Source organism: Muntiacus reevesi, chromosome 15, assembly GCF_963930625.1.
Source record: "Muntiacus reevesi chromosome 15, mMunRee1.1, whole genome shotgun sequence".
Classification (NCBI taxonomy): Eukaryota; Metazoa; Chordata; class Mammalia; order Artiodactyla; family Cervidae; genus Muntiacus; species Muntiacus reevesi.
Genome location: NC_089263.1, coordinates 52,665,231 through 52,681,655, shown reverse-complemented (window position 1 = coordinate 52,681,655; position 16,425 = coordinate 52,665,231). Strand labels below are relative to the sequence as shown.

At 47.1% G+C, this 16,425-nt stretch overlaps 1 protein-coding gene across 1 annotated transcript in view; it reads right to left on the bottom strand.

Annotated features, from left to right (window-relative positions):
• The window catches only part of DGLUCY (D-glutamate cyclase), a 52,855-nt gene that overhangs the window by 4,250 nt on the left and 32,180 nt on the right, over positions 1 to 16,425 (bottom strand). Inside the window, 5 exon segments of the mRNA XM_065906073.1 lie at positions 805 to 887; positions 4,456 to 4,590; positions 8,826 to 8,921; positions 8,924 to 8,967; positions 13,224 to 13,322. Of these exon segments, the coding sequence (XP_065762145.1) occupies positions 805 to 887; positions 4,456 to 4,590; positions 8,826 to 8,921; positions 8,924 to 8,967; positions 13,224 to 13,322 (457 nt within the window).

Sequence of the window (16,425 nt, the reverse complement as noted above, 5' to 3'; positions counted from 1 at the left end):
CCATGGACAGAGGAGTCTGGTGGGCTGCAGTCCATAGGGTTGCAAACGGGACAAGACTCAAGCGATTTAGCATGCATACACACACACAGGAGGGAGAGAGAGAGAGAGTAAAAAGACAGGTGGAAGGAGAAAGGGAGCAGAAAAGGTACAAGACCATGTAAAGGCAGTACAGGAAGGAGGCAGCGAGGGCCTCTGGATGCTAATGCTTCTCACTGGTGAGGGTCTCCGGGGCCTCAGCTGGCTGGCTGGAGGATGTGCAAAGCAGCAGCCCATCTCAGCTGCTGTCTCCAGGCTCCATGCTCAGGAACCTTCCTGCCTCCTGATTTGCCTTCCCATCTCCCCACACCAGCCTCTTCCACAATGCTGGGAACCAACCTTCTAATCCAGGGTCTCAAAGGGTGGTCCCCAAGGCAGGAGAGGCAGCAACGTTACCTGGGAACTTGTCAGAGATGCAGACTCTCCAGCCCAACACAGATCGCCTGAATCAGGAACCCTGATCCCCACTTGCCCCCCACCCTGGGTGGTGAAGCTGATGCCTCTGAGGCGATGCTGATGCCTCCAGAGTTGAAAGAATCACCGCTCTAATAAAGCACTATATTCATTCATTCAACAAGGATTTACTAAGCACTGGGTTTCCCTCCACTGGTTGCTGGGGAAAGCAGATATGAAAGACCTGGTTCCTGATTTCCAGGAGTTTTTTTCCTCAGTGGTGCTGGCCCCTGGCTTATGGCTTGAAGTACCATGTCTACTCTTCATCCGGAGGAAAAGTTGCATCCCCAAGGGTGGTTCGCTGGGCTACATTACCTTAGTGACAGATGGGAGGGCCTGGGTCCAGTTCTCTTCCCCAGGTGGTCTGAAGGGCCCAGTCACTTTCCTCCGGTAACCGCCTGTGGACCTCACACAGCTCAGGAAGTACAGGTCAAGGCATAATGACCTCCCCTATTAGAATCACCTTGAACAAAAAAAAGATTTCATCATAGGATTGGAAAGTCATGTAGTTTGCCTTAGAGGAAGAAATTTTCCTCTGCTCTTCTAGGTGCTCCTGACTGTCCTAACAGTTAAACTGATATGCAATAGAGTAACAGGAGAAAATCAAACAAAAGTTTAATAATCCATATACACGGGAGAAACCCAGGAGAACCGAAAAGGAGGGCTGAACTAAAAACGGCTGAAGCCTTCACCTTACATACAATACCATCTTCAGCTAAAGAAAACTGGATTTTGGGGAGCACGGGTTTGGGGCCAAATGAATGATCAAAGACCTAATAAAAACAATATAGGAAACTTTTGATAAAACAGGAAGTCCCTTCTTTGTAGACAGGCTACTCAAAAATAAAGAAAAACATTTTGCTAATTCTTTGTCAAGTTTTGTCTTTTTAATACAGAGGGGAAACAGAATTCTAATTTTGTATCGGCTTACTTTTAAAAAGTTTTATTATTTTTATTTTATTTTTAGCGGCTCTGGGTCTTCGATGCTGCACAGGCTTTCTCTGCGGTGAGCAGGGTTACTCTCTATTTGCGGTGCAGTACCTCCTCTTGTTGCACAAATTCTAGACTGAGGGCTTCAGTAGTTGCGGTACATGGGCTTAGTTGCCCACGGCACGTGGGATCTTCCCCGACCAGGACTCAGATCCCTGTCCCCTGCATTGACAGGCAGATTTTTAGCCACTGGACCACCAGGGAAGTCCGATTAAATATACTCTAATCTTAGCCAGTCCTGATCACACAGAGAACTCTTTTCTCAGGGTTTCTTTCCCATAAACTTTCTTTAACTCCCTCCCCCTCCTCCAATATTCAGACTTTGTCCTATGCTTTCCCTCTTTTTTTAAACTTTTTACTTTATTTTCCCTTAACAAAATGCATTCCCACTCCTTATACTTAAAAAATTTTTTTCCTTACATATGAAGATGTTTTCCTTATTTATTTTATAGTTTTATGGTACATATGGGGCTTCCCTGGTGGCCCAGACAATAAAGAACCTGCCTGCAATGGAGGAGACTCAAGTTCAATCCTTGAGCCGGGGATGGATTGAACCCGGGGCTCCTACATTGCAGGCAGATTCTTTGACCATCTGAGCCACCAGGGAAGCCTTAGAAACCTTAATTTCTAGCGAAAACAAAGAAGTAAGCAATTGTAAACTGTTTGTTACACCAGCAATACATTTCATAATGTATAATGTATTTTTACAAGTATTATTAGAAATAATTTGTTTCTAGAAGCATACGTTTCCTCATAGCATAATTTCTCTTTTTCTGAATGTGGTATAAGCCATGTTTCCAGTAGACCCAAGCATCTTCAGGTGTTTGTAGTAAGAAGACAAGCTTGAGGGGCCTGAGGGTGAGGATTGTCTGGGGGACCCAACCAAAGAACTAATCCAGGGTGGAGACCAGAAACAAAGGATGTTGAACATATCTTCATATCTTGCCATCTGTACATATTCTTTGGTGAGGTGTCTGTTTAGGTCTTTTGTCCATTTTTAAATCGGGCCATTTATTTTATTACTGGTGAGTTCTAAGAGTTCTTTGTATAGTTTGGGTTACAGTCTTTCATCAAAAACATCTTTTGTAAGTGTTTTCTTCCAGTCTATGCCTTGTCTTCTCGTCCTCTTGACATGGTCTTTTGCAGAGCAGAAGTTTTAAATTTTTTCCCTTCAGTTTTATTGACATGGAGTTGACATTGTTGTTGTTTAGTTGCTCACTTGTGTCCGACTCTTTGTAACCTTATGGACCACAGCCCGCCAGGCCTCTCTGTCCATGGAATTCTCCAGGCATGAACACTGGAGGGGGGTTTCCTGACCCAGGGATTGAACCCGCGTCTCTTACTTACATCTCCTGCACTGGTAGGCAGTTTCTTTACCACTAGTGCTACCTGGGAAGCCCCCAAGCAGGCTAGGTGCTGGTAAAATAGTTTCTTCTGAGGGCAGGCCTTGCTCAGAAAAGGGTGCTCTGGTGTATTTCAAGTGGCCCCTTTCCCCCTCCTCTACCTAAAGCATGAGGGGACTTTTCTTTAGTGCTCAGCATGGACCTGGTAGAGTCCCTGGAGGTTAACACTCACGGAAGTGTGGGAGCCCCCTATGACGAGGTCCCCCTGGATCTTCTAACTCTCAGACTTGCCCACACAAAGCTTCCAGCAATTTGTTGATCTGTTCTTACCCAGGCACTGGTCCCCTCGAGGTTTCTGCTTCTCTCTGGGGTTGTTTTTGATGATGAAAAGGGAGAGGGCTTGTCTCAGGTATCAGTCAAAATTCCTGAAACTTGTGAAGCCATCAAAGAGGAAGGGTGGGGCCTGGAAGGACCCGAACACAGGAAAGGTTGGTCCTGATGGGAAGGACAGATGCTGGGAAGGGATGGGCAGCGGTGGGGGTGGGGGGGGAGCGCAGAAGAAAGTCAAAGGAGAACCGGAGCCTCTTGCATCCGCCAAATATTTGCTGGATTGTTCTCTTCCTTTCCATCACACAGGAAGCACAAATAAAAACAGAGACGACCCCTCCTCAGAGAGGCTTTCCTGACCGCTGATCTAAAGTGGCCTGTCTCCCTTCTACCTGTACCTCTCATCACTGTTTAGCGTAATGTGTATGTGTGTGTGTTAGTTGCTCAGTCATGCCTGACTCTTTGTGACCCTATGGACTGTAGCCCACCAGGTTCCTCTGGATCTTCCCCACCCCGGGATAGGACCTGCGTCTCCCACATTGCAGGCAGATTCTTTACCATCTGAGCCACCAGGGAAGCCTGTTTAGCACTGTGAGGCTGCCAGGGTTAATACTATGACAGGCAGCCTGGACCTAAGTTTTAGCTTCCCCCGAAATGGTAAGATTCCCTACCCCCATCAGGTAACCTGGAGCCAGCCAATCAATATGCGCCCAGTAAGAAACAAAGGGAGAGCTGAAAAAGCCCGCGAACGCCCAGGTTTGAAAAAGCCCGCGAAAGTCTGTACCAGTAGAATTGCTTTGCAAACATGTAACCAATCCGCTTAAGCCAGCTACTAATTGCTTATGCATATCTTATAAATTTGCATAACAGCTTGGGCTCAGGGCTTTTTCTGACCCTGCACCACTGTGATGGGTGGGGCAGAAGGCCCTGGCTCGAGTCAGTAATAAACTTCCCTTTTTTGCGAGTTGCATTGTCTTGGAAGCCTTCTCTCTTCCCGCTCTGGGAATTTCTACATTGGGCATAACAGCACACTCTGGTGTGTTTGTTTGTTAGGGTTCACTGTCCATCTCCCAACGCTAGAGCAGGCACTCTATAGAGCAGGGAGCTGCTCCTACCTCAGCACACAGAGCAACAGCTAGCACATAGTAAATGTTTGTTGAACGACTGAATGAGAGGACAGAGGCTAAGAACCAGGTTCCCTTCTCCCCTGGTGCCTCAAGACTCCACTCATGGAGGAGATGAGTTTCTGGCTAGATAGGCTCCAAGTCAGGTCCCTCCCCCGGGCAGCCTTGCCTGACTGGCTGACCATCTGAGCACTTAGCCATGATGACTGCAAAATCAGCCTCCATGTCACAGGTGAGGATGTCCCCATTTTGTATGTGCCTCTTCATGGCCTCCTTGACTTTGTCCATCCCAAGCTTCTTGCCTTTGTCACCGACTCCTGGAGGGAAGGGAACCGAGTCAGGGAACAGGATTAGGTAAAATGCCCTGCCCCTTGCTTGTGGGGCAGGGCAGCTCCTTCCCATATGCCTCAGGGTGAGGAAAGGGGTTGGCTTGGATACATTTCAGACAACCAGGAGATGCTGTACTTCTTCCAGTATTCTAGAAACTTCTCTAGTTAAAGACAAGTTGAAGGCTCAGTGACAACCTAGAGGGGTGGAATTGTTGCAGTGGAAGAGAAAAAAGAGAAATGAGTTTTCTCTTTCCCTTTCCTGAAAACAGAGAGGATAAAAAGAACAGTGAGTGAGCAGGACTGTCCTGCTGTTAACTCTGCATGTCTGTAACTAAGTTTGCTTTTCTGTCCCCTAACTCTGTAGGAGCGACATTTTGCACCTATTTTTCCTTTGACTCTATGCTAGATACATCTTGCATCTGACGTTTACCCTTACAACACACTTCCCCTTGTAGTTACATATCAGAAAGAAGGCTACAGAACCACCGGACTGCCAGACTCAATTACCGGGTTACTGATTCCAGCCTATGACTGTCTTTGAAACAATACAAGAGGAAGAAACCAAGATCCTAACACCATTGTTGCTCATCACTGACTCCTGACTGCGAGCCCTCATCTTATATCAGCCCCTAGGCTCCTCGTGGGGGTTGGAGGGGACAGTTCTGGAGGTATGAGCCTACTGGGTTCCCCTCTCCACCAGTTGAGAATTAAAGCCACCTTTCTATTTCCTCCAAATTCTGTCTCTGTAATTTTTACTTGGCTTTGGTGGGCAGAGAAAGCCAAGATTTGACAGTAACAGGATGGGGTAGGAGGTGGGAGGGAGGTTCAAGAGGGAGGGGACATATACATACACCGATGGCTGATTCATGGTGGTGTGCGGCAGAAACCAACACAATGTGAAGCAATTATCCTTCAATTAAAAATTAAACAAAAATAAGTTGGTGGACTACCCTGGTGGTCCAGTGGTTAAGAATCCACCCGAATGCAGGCAACATGGGTTCGGTCCCTGGTCTGGGAAGATGCCACATGCCTCGGGGCTGCAGTTTCTAAGCCTGAGCACCAGCTACTGAAGCCTGCACCGCTGGAGCCCGTGCTCAGTAACGAGAAGCCACTGCAATGAGAAACCCACGCACGGTTAACTCAAGAGTAGCCCCTGCTCACCGCAACTAGATAAAGCCCATGCACAGCAGTGAAGACCCAAGCGCAGCCAAAAAATAATTAATAAAAAATGAGTAGAGGTTTGGAACTCAACAGTGTGGCTGTATCCCCTTTAGATCACATTCTCTGGTCACTGATGGAGTGCCCTCTAGCTGAAGGAGCCAGGTCCATGGGAGATGGTGACACCCAGGACTTGGTCTCCTCTCTAGTGGCTCCTGCACACGGTGGGGCCACAAGACCCTGAGTCCCATTAGTTTGACCAGACAGCATTCCATTTGCAGACGGGAACTGGCATAGGTTGTTAAGTCAGTTCTGTAATTAAAAGGCTTCTGTCTCAAGTATGTGAAATGTATGTGTGTCAGTTAATTTTAATTTACACCAGATGGGCGCCTGGTTAATATGTAAAGTAGCCTGATCAGAAATTCACACCCCACGGGTGGCCGGTTAGCATTTGAAAGAGACCACAATTGAAAGACCCATCTGATAGGCACCAGGAGGTTTGTTAATTAGCATAATAAATGCTAGAATAAATATGTCAGAATAAGTAAGTGTTAGAAATAATTTAATTCATTGGTGAAATAAATGGTGTTCAAGATAGGTGAATTGGCTAAAGATAATTGCCTAATAATAATTGGCTAAAAATAATTACCAGGCAATGCCACTTTTGCCAGAAAATGAAAAAATCTATTAATAACAAGCCCTGTAGCCTGTACCCTTTCAGGTGGCTCCCTAGGAACACCATCTGGTCCTGCGTCCAGGTATTTCTGGAGGATTCTGTAGACTAGAGGTCAGCTGATCCTGCCTCCAGAAGGTGGTTGCAGCTGCCTCTAGATAACTGTTCACCAAGGTGCTTGTGGCTCAGACGGTAAGGAATCTGCCCACAATGGAGGAGACCTGGGTTCGATTCCTGGGTCGAGAAGATCCCCTGGAGAAGGGAATGGCAACCCACTCCAGTATTCTTGCCTGGAAAATTCCATAGATGAAGGAGCCTGGAGAGCTACAGTAGATGGGCTCATAAAGAGTCAGGCACAGCTAAACACACAGATTCAGCGTAAATTCAAAATTAACCCCTCCTGGTTACACTAGTGCCTCAAGGACAGATGGTCCACCCCCCACACCCCCTCCCACCACCATCCCCATCCTGTTGTAGGATGGGTTTTGTGTCTGTTTCTACAACTATGTGGAAGAACCACCAGAGGCGAGAATTCGCTGTGTGATGGTGGAGAGAGGTCTGGAGCCAGCTCACTGGGGGCTTCAGAGACCTGGTACCTTGTGGTCATTGTGAATGACCAGGCGCCTCAGGTCCACACCCTGAGGAATTTTCTCAGAACAGTTTTCTAGGTCCACAACAGCCCATTGAACGAAAGAAAGTAACAACAGAGAACTGGTATCTTGTCTGTTCCTGTCTCTGCACTTCAGCGTCTTAAATTCATCTTGTTCACTCCTGAGGTCTGTCCCATTTGTGCCCTTGATCTCCTCACTCCACGGGGTCTCTGAGAAGGATAGGGCCCAGGCAGTGAGTGGGAGGTGGGTGTCCTCATTCTCAGTTGAGTGCGATTCCATGACAAGACAACTGCCTGTGGAGCTGAGGAATCGGGGTGTTGATGGAATGGAGGAGAGAAAGGAGCACCGCGGGGAGGGGTAGAGGGCCGAGCAGGGGGCTGGGCAGCCCCAGGAGGGGCCGGGGATCCTGAGGCCCAGAGAAGGGTCCACAAAGTCGGTAGCTTGGGCGCGCCAACAGCCGGCTCCACCTGCTTCCTCCTGGATCTTGGGGGCCTTATTAGGGGGAATCGCACAGATCCAGGGGGCCGTTAAGTGAGGGCTCCTTTGGACCCTCTGGGCCCCTTCCAATGCAGAATCTCCTTCCCCCCATCCTACCCTGGGAGGCTTCCCCCAGGCCTCAGGTCTTCGCCCACCCAGCCCTAAGAGGCAGGAAAGGAGGAAGCCAGTTTCGCTGTGGGCACCACACCCAAGGCCTCTTCTGGGAAAGACCAGGGAGACTGGCAGAAGTTTTCTACCCAGCCAGGAAGGCTTTCATTGTCTCATCAAAACCTCAAAAAGCCAGAGGCAACTAATGAGTCTGGGAAACACTCAGAACTGTTTGAATGCAGAGGACAAGTAAATATGGAAGACAAACACGCCTTAATTGCCCCCACAGGCTGATTTCCACCCCAGGGGAGGCACGCTGGTGTTCCAGTTACATCAAGCCTTTCAGAAATTCATAAAGGTAACCTGATCCCATGAAGCATGTCAGGTGAGACCTGGGGAGTCTGACTCCTACTCCTAATTAACTAGGGAACTGTGAGGCACCACGCTAGGCCTCACTTTCGGAAACTTCCTTACCTACAGATTTATGTATTTATTTATTTGGTTAAATAAGTATTTGAAGATTTTTTTTATGTGGACCATTTTTTAAAATTCTTATTGAATTTTTTACAATATTGTTTCTCTTTTGTTTTGGTTTTCTGGCCATGAGGCATGTGGGGTCTTAGCTCCCCAACCAGGGATCAAACTCACATCCCCTGCGTTGAAAGGCAAAGTCATAACCACTGGACCACGAGGGAAGTCCCATACAGGTTTTAAAAGTGGCTTAATCAATACAATTTTTTATGAAACCTCTTTGAATACTATTAAGTTCTGTACAAACACAAATGATCACATTATTACATTATGAGCTATCAAACTATCACACTGATCATAAATTTAAAATATCCTTAAAATTAATATACTTCATAAGATGACATAGAACACATATGGTGTATTCATCTTGTATGACTGAAATAATATGCCAGGCCTTGATTTTAGTAGTCATTATTATTAGTTTTGATGCTTTAGAGTTGGACAAATAGAATATGCTCGGTTAAACGTCATTTCCCTTTCCTGCTCTTGTAAACACTGGATTTCAGAGTCCTTATTGCCTATACCGACCAGAATAAACAAAGACCCTTTCTGGAGTGGAAAACAATGGTCCCATATAATTCCTTCCTGTCATTTGTTCAACAGTCAGTAAAAAAGGGATTTCGTGCTGACATTTTCTTGTCGAATTCTCAGTGCTCCTTACTTACCAGTCGACGAGATTCCAGGAATCTTGTGTGCACTAAGGAAAAGGTCATCAATAGGGTCCCCCAAGTGCTCGACGTTCCTCTTCCTCGCACTGTACTAGTGGCAGCCCTTTCCGCGTGCTCGAACGCCACCAGATGGTCAAACCTGCCGGGGGGGCGAGGGCACAGGGTCCTTGTGGAGAGCCAGGTGCCTGGCAGGACCACGCTTTCCTGTGTTTGTGCGTGAAGGGCCCGTCTTTCTTTTTTTATTCCTGCAGAACTTGGTTGAACCTCCACTACTGTGTGTCAGAGCCTGTGCTGGGTGTTTCCCTATCAGATCAGTTTGAGAAATAGCATCAGAATCTTTAGCACTGCGTTAGAGTCAGAGGCTGTGAGGGCAGGGAGGCTGGCGGTCGGGGTCACCGCGGTGGACGCTGCTGGTACCCCACCCAGGTCTCTGTTAACCAGCAGGGCAGCCAAAACCCAGGGGGATGAGGCCCATTGTTGCCCTCTTCCAGGATCTTGTTCACTTTACAGACACAGAACAGACTAAATCGTTTCAGTCATGTCTGACTCTTTGTGACCTTATGAACCATAGCCCGCCAGGCTCCTCTGTCCATGGGATTCTCCAGGCAAGAATACTGGAGTTGGTTGCCATTCCTTACTCTTGGGGATCTTCCTGACCCAAGGATCAAACCTGCATCTCTTACATCTCCTGAACTGGCAGGCAGGTTCTCTATTACTAGTACCACCTGTGAAGCCCTCAAAACAGACGAAAAAGGAATTGAAATGGAAGACAGATGACTGTAATACAAGGTAAACTTTTTTAAACAGAAGGAGAGAGAGGAAGAAGGGGCACAGATGTGACAGTGGTCAAGAAAGTGGGTTGTGGAATCAGATTGTGTAGGTTCTAGGTCCTGATGCCGCTGGCCTTGGGCGAGTAGTTAAACCCTTGAACCTTCAGTTTCTGCATAGGTAAGATGACCTAACAATAGTACCTGCCTCATACAGTGTCGAAAGGGTTAGGTGAGAAAACGTTTGAGAGCATAGACCTCCACACCTACCCAGGGCTCAGTGTTAGTGGCTGTGGCTTCTATCATGATTAGGAGAAAGACTGTTTTAATCATCTAAGAACATGAAAATTGCACTTTTATATCTCTTTAAATATCCCCATGATGGAATTCTTTAAAATCTTAACTGCTATGGAAAACGGTACAGAGATTACTCAAAAAGCCCATATGATCCAACAGTTCCACTTCTGGGTACAGATGCCAGGGTATTCTTTGAAACCCCAAAGAATTGAAAGCTGAGTTTCAAAGAAGTATTGTTGCACCTGTAGTAGCATGATTCACATTAAGCAGAAGGTGGATTCTATCCACATGTACACTAATGGATGAACAAATAAGCAGAAGTACATACAAAGGACCATTATTCATCCTTAAAGAGGAAGGGAATTCTGACATGTCATTCATTTCAGTTTAGTTCAGTCACTCAGTCATGTCCAACTCTTTGCGAGTCCATGGACTGCAGCACACCAGGCTTCCCTGTCCATCACCAACTCCTGGAGCTTGCTCAAAGTCATGTCCATCGAGTTGGTATGCCATCCAACCATCTCATCCTCTGTCATCTCCTTCTCCTCCTGCCTTCAATATTTCCCAGCATCAGGGTCTTTTCCAAGGAGTCAATTATTGGTATCAGGTGGCCAGAGTATTGGAGCTTCAGCTTCAGCATCAGTCCTTCTAATGACTATTCAGACTGATTTCATTTAGGATGAACTGGTTGGATCTCCTTGCAATCCAAGGAACTCTCAACAGTCTTCAACACCACAGTTCAAAAGCATCAATTCTTCAGTACTCATCTTTCGTTATGGTCCAACTCTCACATCCATACAAGACTACTGGAAAAACCATAGCTTTGACTAGACGGCCCTTTTTCGGCAAAGTAATGTCTCTGCTATTTAATATGCTGTCTAGGTTGGTCATAGCTTTTCTTCTAAGGAGCAAGCGTCTTTTAATTTCATGGCTGCAGTCACCATCTGCAGTGATTTTGGAGCTCAAGAAAATAAAGTCTGTCACTGTTTCCATTGTTTCCATTCTATTTGCCATGAGGTGATAGGACTAGATGCCATGATCTTTGTTTTTTGATTGGTGAAAGTTTTAAGCCAGCTTTTTCACTCTCTCACTTTCATCAAGAGGCTCTTCAGTTCCTCTTTGCTTTCTGCCATAAGCATGGTGTCATCTGTATGTCTGAGGTCTGGCAATCTTGATTCCAGCTTGTGCTTCATCCAGTTTAGCATTTTGCTTGATGTACTCTTCATATAAGTTAAATAAGCAGGGTGACAATATACAGCCTTGACACACTCCTTTCTCAATTTGGAACCAGTCTGTTCTTCCATGTCTGGTTCTAACTGTTGCTTCTTGGCCTGCATACAGCTTTCCCAGGAGGCAGGTATGGTGTAACATGCATGAATTTTGAGGATATTTTGCTAAGTGAAATAAGCAAGTCACCAAAATGACAAACACTGAATGATTTCACTTATGTGGGAGACTAAAATAGTAAAATTCTTAGAGACACAAAGTAGAATGGTGGTTTCCAGGGACTGGCGGGAGGGGGGTTATTCCTTAGTGGGGACAGAGTTCCAGTTTGGGAAGACGGAAAAGTTCAAGAGATGGATGGTGGTGACAGTTCACAACAATGTGAATATACCTTATTAACACTGAACCACACACTAAAAAATAGTTAAAGATTTACATTATGCATGTTTCATCAGTAACACAATATAAAAAAGTCTGACCTCTGAGTGCTTTTTTCTGGATATGTTTAAAAGAACAAAATTGGGCTTCCCTGGTGGTGGCTCAGTGGTAAAGAATCTGCCTTCCAATTGCAGGGGACACAGGTTCTATCTTTGGTCCAGGAAGATCCCACATGCCGCAAGACACTATGCCCGTGAGCCGCAACTACTGAAGCCTGTGGACCTAAGCCAGTGCTCCGAAAGAGGGGAAGCCACTGCAGTGGAAAGCCCCCGCACTGCAACTGGAGAGTAGCCTCCACTCGCTGTGACCGCCAAAGGCTCTTGAGCAACGAAGACCCAGAACAGCCACTAAAGAAATACAAAAACAAAATCTACATGCCTGTCCATGTCCTTGTGTTGTGTTGGAAGGTGGTGTATCAAGTATGCTTGGATGGCAGGCCACGGAGTAGGTGTTAGAATGTGGTCCTGAGGCTACATGTCCAGTGTCGGAAAAGGCAGCCCCTTTTTCTGAGAAGCAGAAACAGGAAGAGGAAGGAGCTCTGACCCTGAATTCCAGCTAGACTTACATCAATGGTGATGAAAAGGCAGTTCAGAACAAGAGCTCCAGTTGAGATGAATATATTTTCTGTTCTGGACTTTCCCTTCGGGGAACTCATTTCATACCACGTGAAGGTGGATTGATGTTTTTAGGCCATAAGGGTCCATTTAACTACAGTGGGAAGTAATCGAGTCCTGGGAAGCCTGCTTCCTGGGAAGAGTTAATGCATTTTGTCCAAAAACAGTGAAATCCTCTCTCCCCACTCACTATCAGATCGGGCTCACCTCCCTCCACTCGGCAAACAGAGCAACATTGGTGTTATCTGGCATCAGGGGTCCCACCCAGGAGAATTTTCTAGTTTCTCTCTGAATTGCCAGAGCTTTGATTGTATGCCAACAATTTGGAGAATATAAGCATTTCTAATATATATCACGGGCTTCCCAGGTGGTGCTGGTGGTAAAGAACCCACCTGCCAACGCAGGAGACACGGGTTTGGTCCCTGGATTGAGAAGATCCCCTGAAGATGGAAATGGCAACCCACTCTAGTATTCTTGCCTGGAAAATCCCATGGACAGAGGACCCTGGCAGGTTACAGTCCATGGGATTGCAAAGAATCAGACACAAGTGAGCACGCACAAACATGCAGGAAAGAGCATATAATTAAGAAGTATTTTTCAAGATATCTGACCACTGGACAGTGAAAAAATACATAAAGTTTCACCAGAGAGTGCTTACCATTACTACACAAGCAATACAACGATATTTCTATTTCATTTTCCAAAGGTGTTGGTTAACCCCCACTGAAATGATTTCACTTCTCTCTAATGGGTCATAACTCAGTTTGAGAAACTGCTAGTCTTTTTAAAAATAATTTTCCTATTTTCTCCATTTATTAGCCACCTTTCAGAGACTTGAGATTTCCAGAGATCCTCTGCAAGGCCCCTAGACACCTTGAACACTCCCCACTCGCACTTCCCCGGTGCCTCATTGGTGAGTCCGGCCCATCAGAACCCTGGGCTTCTGGCTGTGTCCTCTCTGGAGGGCTGAGGTGTGCAGATATTTTGTTGTCAAAGTTAACAGCACCTGGGCTTCTCCTCTGTCACCCACTTAAACTGGGATGAGACACACATGCCTGGGTGACTTGGGGTCACTGTCTCTGCACAGAAACGCCTGAGCATCTCCTACTGATCTGCCCTGTTAAGTTAATATTTGGATCGACGTCTTTAGAACGTTTTGAAAATAAAGGCAAAGGGTGGAGCCATCAGTGCTAGTGTTACATTTGGGGAACTCATGCTGGCTTTTCAAGAGCTTCTTCAGAAAGCATCATTACCATTACTGAATGACATCAACCTGTAGAGTACTTTGCTAGGTAAGCCAAGATTTGACACGGAGAATACTTAAGTTTACTTTGCCTGTTCAGTCACTCAGTCGTGTCCAGCTCTTTGCAACCCCCATGGACTGCAGCACACCAGGCGTCCCCGTCCTTCACTATCTCCTGAGTTAGCTCAAACTCATGTCCATTGAATCGATGATTCCATCCAACCATCTTATTCTCTGTTGCCCCCTTCTCTTCCTGCCCTCAATCTTTCCCAGCATCAGGGTTTTTTCCAATGCTGCTGCTGCTAAGTCGCTTCAGTCGTGTCTAACTCTGTGCGACCCCATAGATGGCAGCCCACCAGGCTCCCCCGTCCCTGGGATTCTCCAGGCAAGGACACTGAAGTGGGTTGCCATTTTCTTCTCCAATACACGAAAGTGAAAAGTGAAAGTGAAGTCGCTCAGTCGTGTCCGACCCTCAGTGACCCCATGGACTGCAGCCTACCAGGCTCCTCTGTCCATGAGATTTTCCAGGCAAGAGTACTGGAATGGGTTGCCGTTTCCTTCTGCAATGAATCGGCTCATAAACATTTACTTTTAGTCCTGAGTAAACCCGAGAATTGGCCAGCATGTAAGTGGAGTCAAGCTAGTGTCACCAGTCTTGCGAATGAGCAAAGATGCTGCATACAGACGTTCAGAGAGCCATGTGATCAGAGGTCTATTCTGACCCATTGCTGTCGTGCGTGCCAGGGACACATTTAGGTGCCCATGGTGACAGAGAGCCAGCCCTCTACTAAGCATGTGACATCCATGCTCCCTATTAATTCTCACAACAATTATGTATAAGAACTATTATTTCCCTCATTTTACAGAGAAGGAAAACTGAGGCTCAGAAATGCTAAATAATTTGAGCAAAGTCAAGTATGTAGGTTGACGTCATGACTCTAGTTCCCAACTTAAGTTCTCATCTGCTCCACAGCCCTACCCCCTGACTATCTTCAGGGAAGTTCAAGAAAATAGAGGAAAAGTCTCAGAGTCTGGTCTTGAGTTAGCTGCTGGCATCAAAGTGATTTCCAAAGTGAACTTGACTCTTAAAAATAGCACACTTTCTAATTATAATAATAGGACATATGGTTGTAGAATATGTGGAACACACACAGAAATACCAAAATAAAATAAAGTAGATAAGGGTTTTTGTTCAGTAAACCCCTCATAGCTGTTTGGGGCAGGATCTCTGTGTATTTGCTGGTCCAGGATAAAGCCTTGTCCAGCCTGAGCTTGTGAGGGCCTGGGACGGGAGAGTGGACCCAATACTCATGGTCCCGCTGGTTCTACAGGAGCTCCTGGACTGCTTCATGACCCAGCAGCAGTGCCAAGGGGCAGTTTGGGGGAGATCTGGTCACCCCCATAAGCTCCATCACCAGCCCCTGACCTCCTCACATAAAGCCAACCCAAACAATCATGTTGTCTATATTAAAACCATATGGCTGGGACTTCCTTGGTGGCTCAGTGGTAGAGAATCCATCTGCCAGGGTAGGAGACACCGGTTCGACCCTTGAGCCAGGAAGATCCCACATACTGCAGAGCAACTAAGCCTGTGGGCCACAACTCTTGAGCCTGTTCTCTAGAGCCCGGGAGCCACCACTACTGAAGCCCGCGCTCTTGAGCCCGTGCTCTGCAACAAAAGAAGCCACTGCAATAAGAAGCCTGCACATCGCAACTAGAGAAAAGTCCGAGCAAAGCAACAAAGACCCAGCACAGCCAAAAAAAGAAATTAAAATTATATAGAAAAACCCATATGGCCTTGAGACAGCTGCTTCCCACCCCAGCTCCCCCATGTCATCACCCCAAGCCATTTGGGAGCTGTCGCTGCCACTCCAGTGAGTCGATGGGACAGGCTGAGGGTGAGGAGTCAGATCGCTGTCAGAGATCCTAAAGTGCCCCCTCTTCAGCACCTCCCCCTTCTAGGGGGGAAGACAAGGAGGCCGGTCAGGTCCATCAGGGGATACTCACAAGGCTCATTCCAGTAGTGTGTGTGACATGACACCCCAGGGGGTGAGGGGCAGTCATGATAAGTCGGAAAGACCCAGCTCCTCTGTGTGCTGTGAGGGGGAGCCTGTTGGCCTGGCAAGGGGGCTGAGCAGAGCCAAACAACAGTTCCTGGCTGTGTGACCTTGGGCAAGTCATGGAACCTCTCTGAGCTTGGTTCCCCCTCTGCAGAATGGGGTGTATCATGCCCAGTCCCAGGACTGCTGTGGACCCAGCGGTGTGCAGTGTGTGAAGCACTGGGCTGGGGGCCTGGCAAAAAGCAGGTGCTGAGTAAAGCCTGACTCTTCGTTTCTTTGACATTGAACAGAGGATACAGGATACTAGTAAGACAGGGAACCAGAGAGCTTCACAGGGTGGGGAACATAACATATCCCCACGGGGGCCACACAGAGATAAAGAACCCTGGGCAAGGAAGGTCAGGGCAAGACCAAGCTGCAAAGAATCGATGTATCACTTAATCTCCAAGCCGGGAATCAATGACTGAGCATTCTTCTTTAAACATCTCCCAGGCTTCAGTTCTAAAAAGATAGGAAATCATTGTCACTAAAAGCTCAAATTGCTTCCACTTTCTCCATTCACATGAAACAAAAATTCTGCAAAATCTCATACAGTCAATTCCAAGTTTGAAGCCACTTCGGTCTTGCCACTGGGCAAGACCCAGTTCTGAGCTGAGGTCCAGCTTGAGGCTTGGCGGTCAGGTGAACAGGAGGGCAGAGTGACATCTGAGAAAGTGGGCAAATGAAACCCCCTGCCAAATGGAAGAGAACCCGCCCGCCCCCGCCCCGCTGGCCTGTGCAGCAGTGGGCGCAGCCGGCCGGCCCTTCTCCTTGCTGACAACAGAGCCCTTAGTTTTCCTCCTCCTTCAGTGCTTCTCAGAGGAAGGCTCCCTCTCTTCCTCTCGACCCCGGGTATGGAGTGTCCCAGGGTGCCATCAGGGTCCTGCTCTCAGCCTCCACTCATTTCCTCCATGA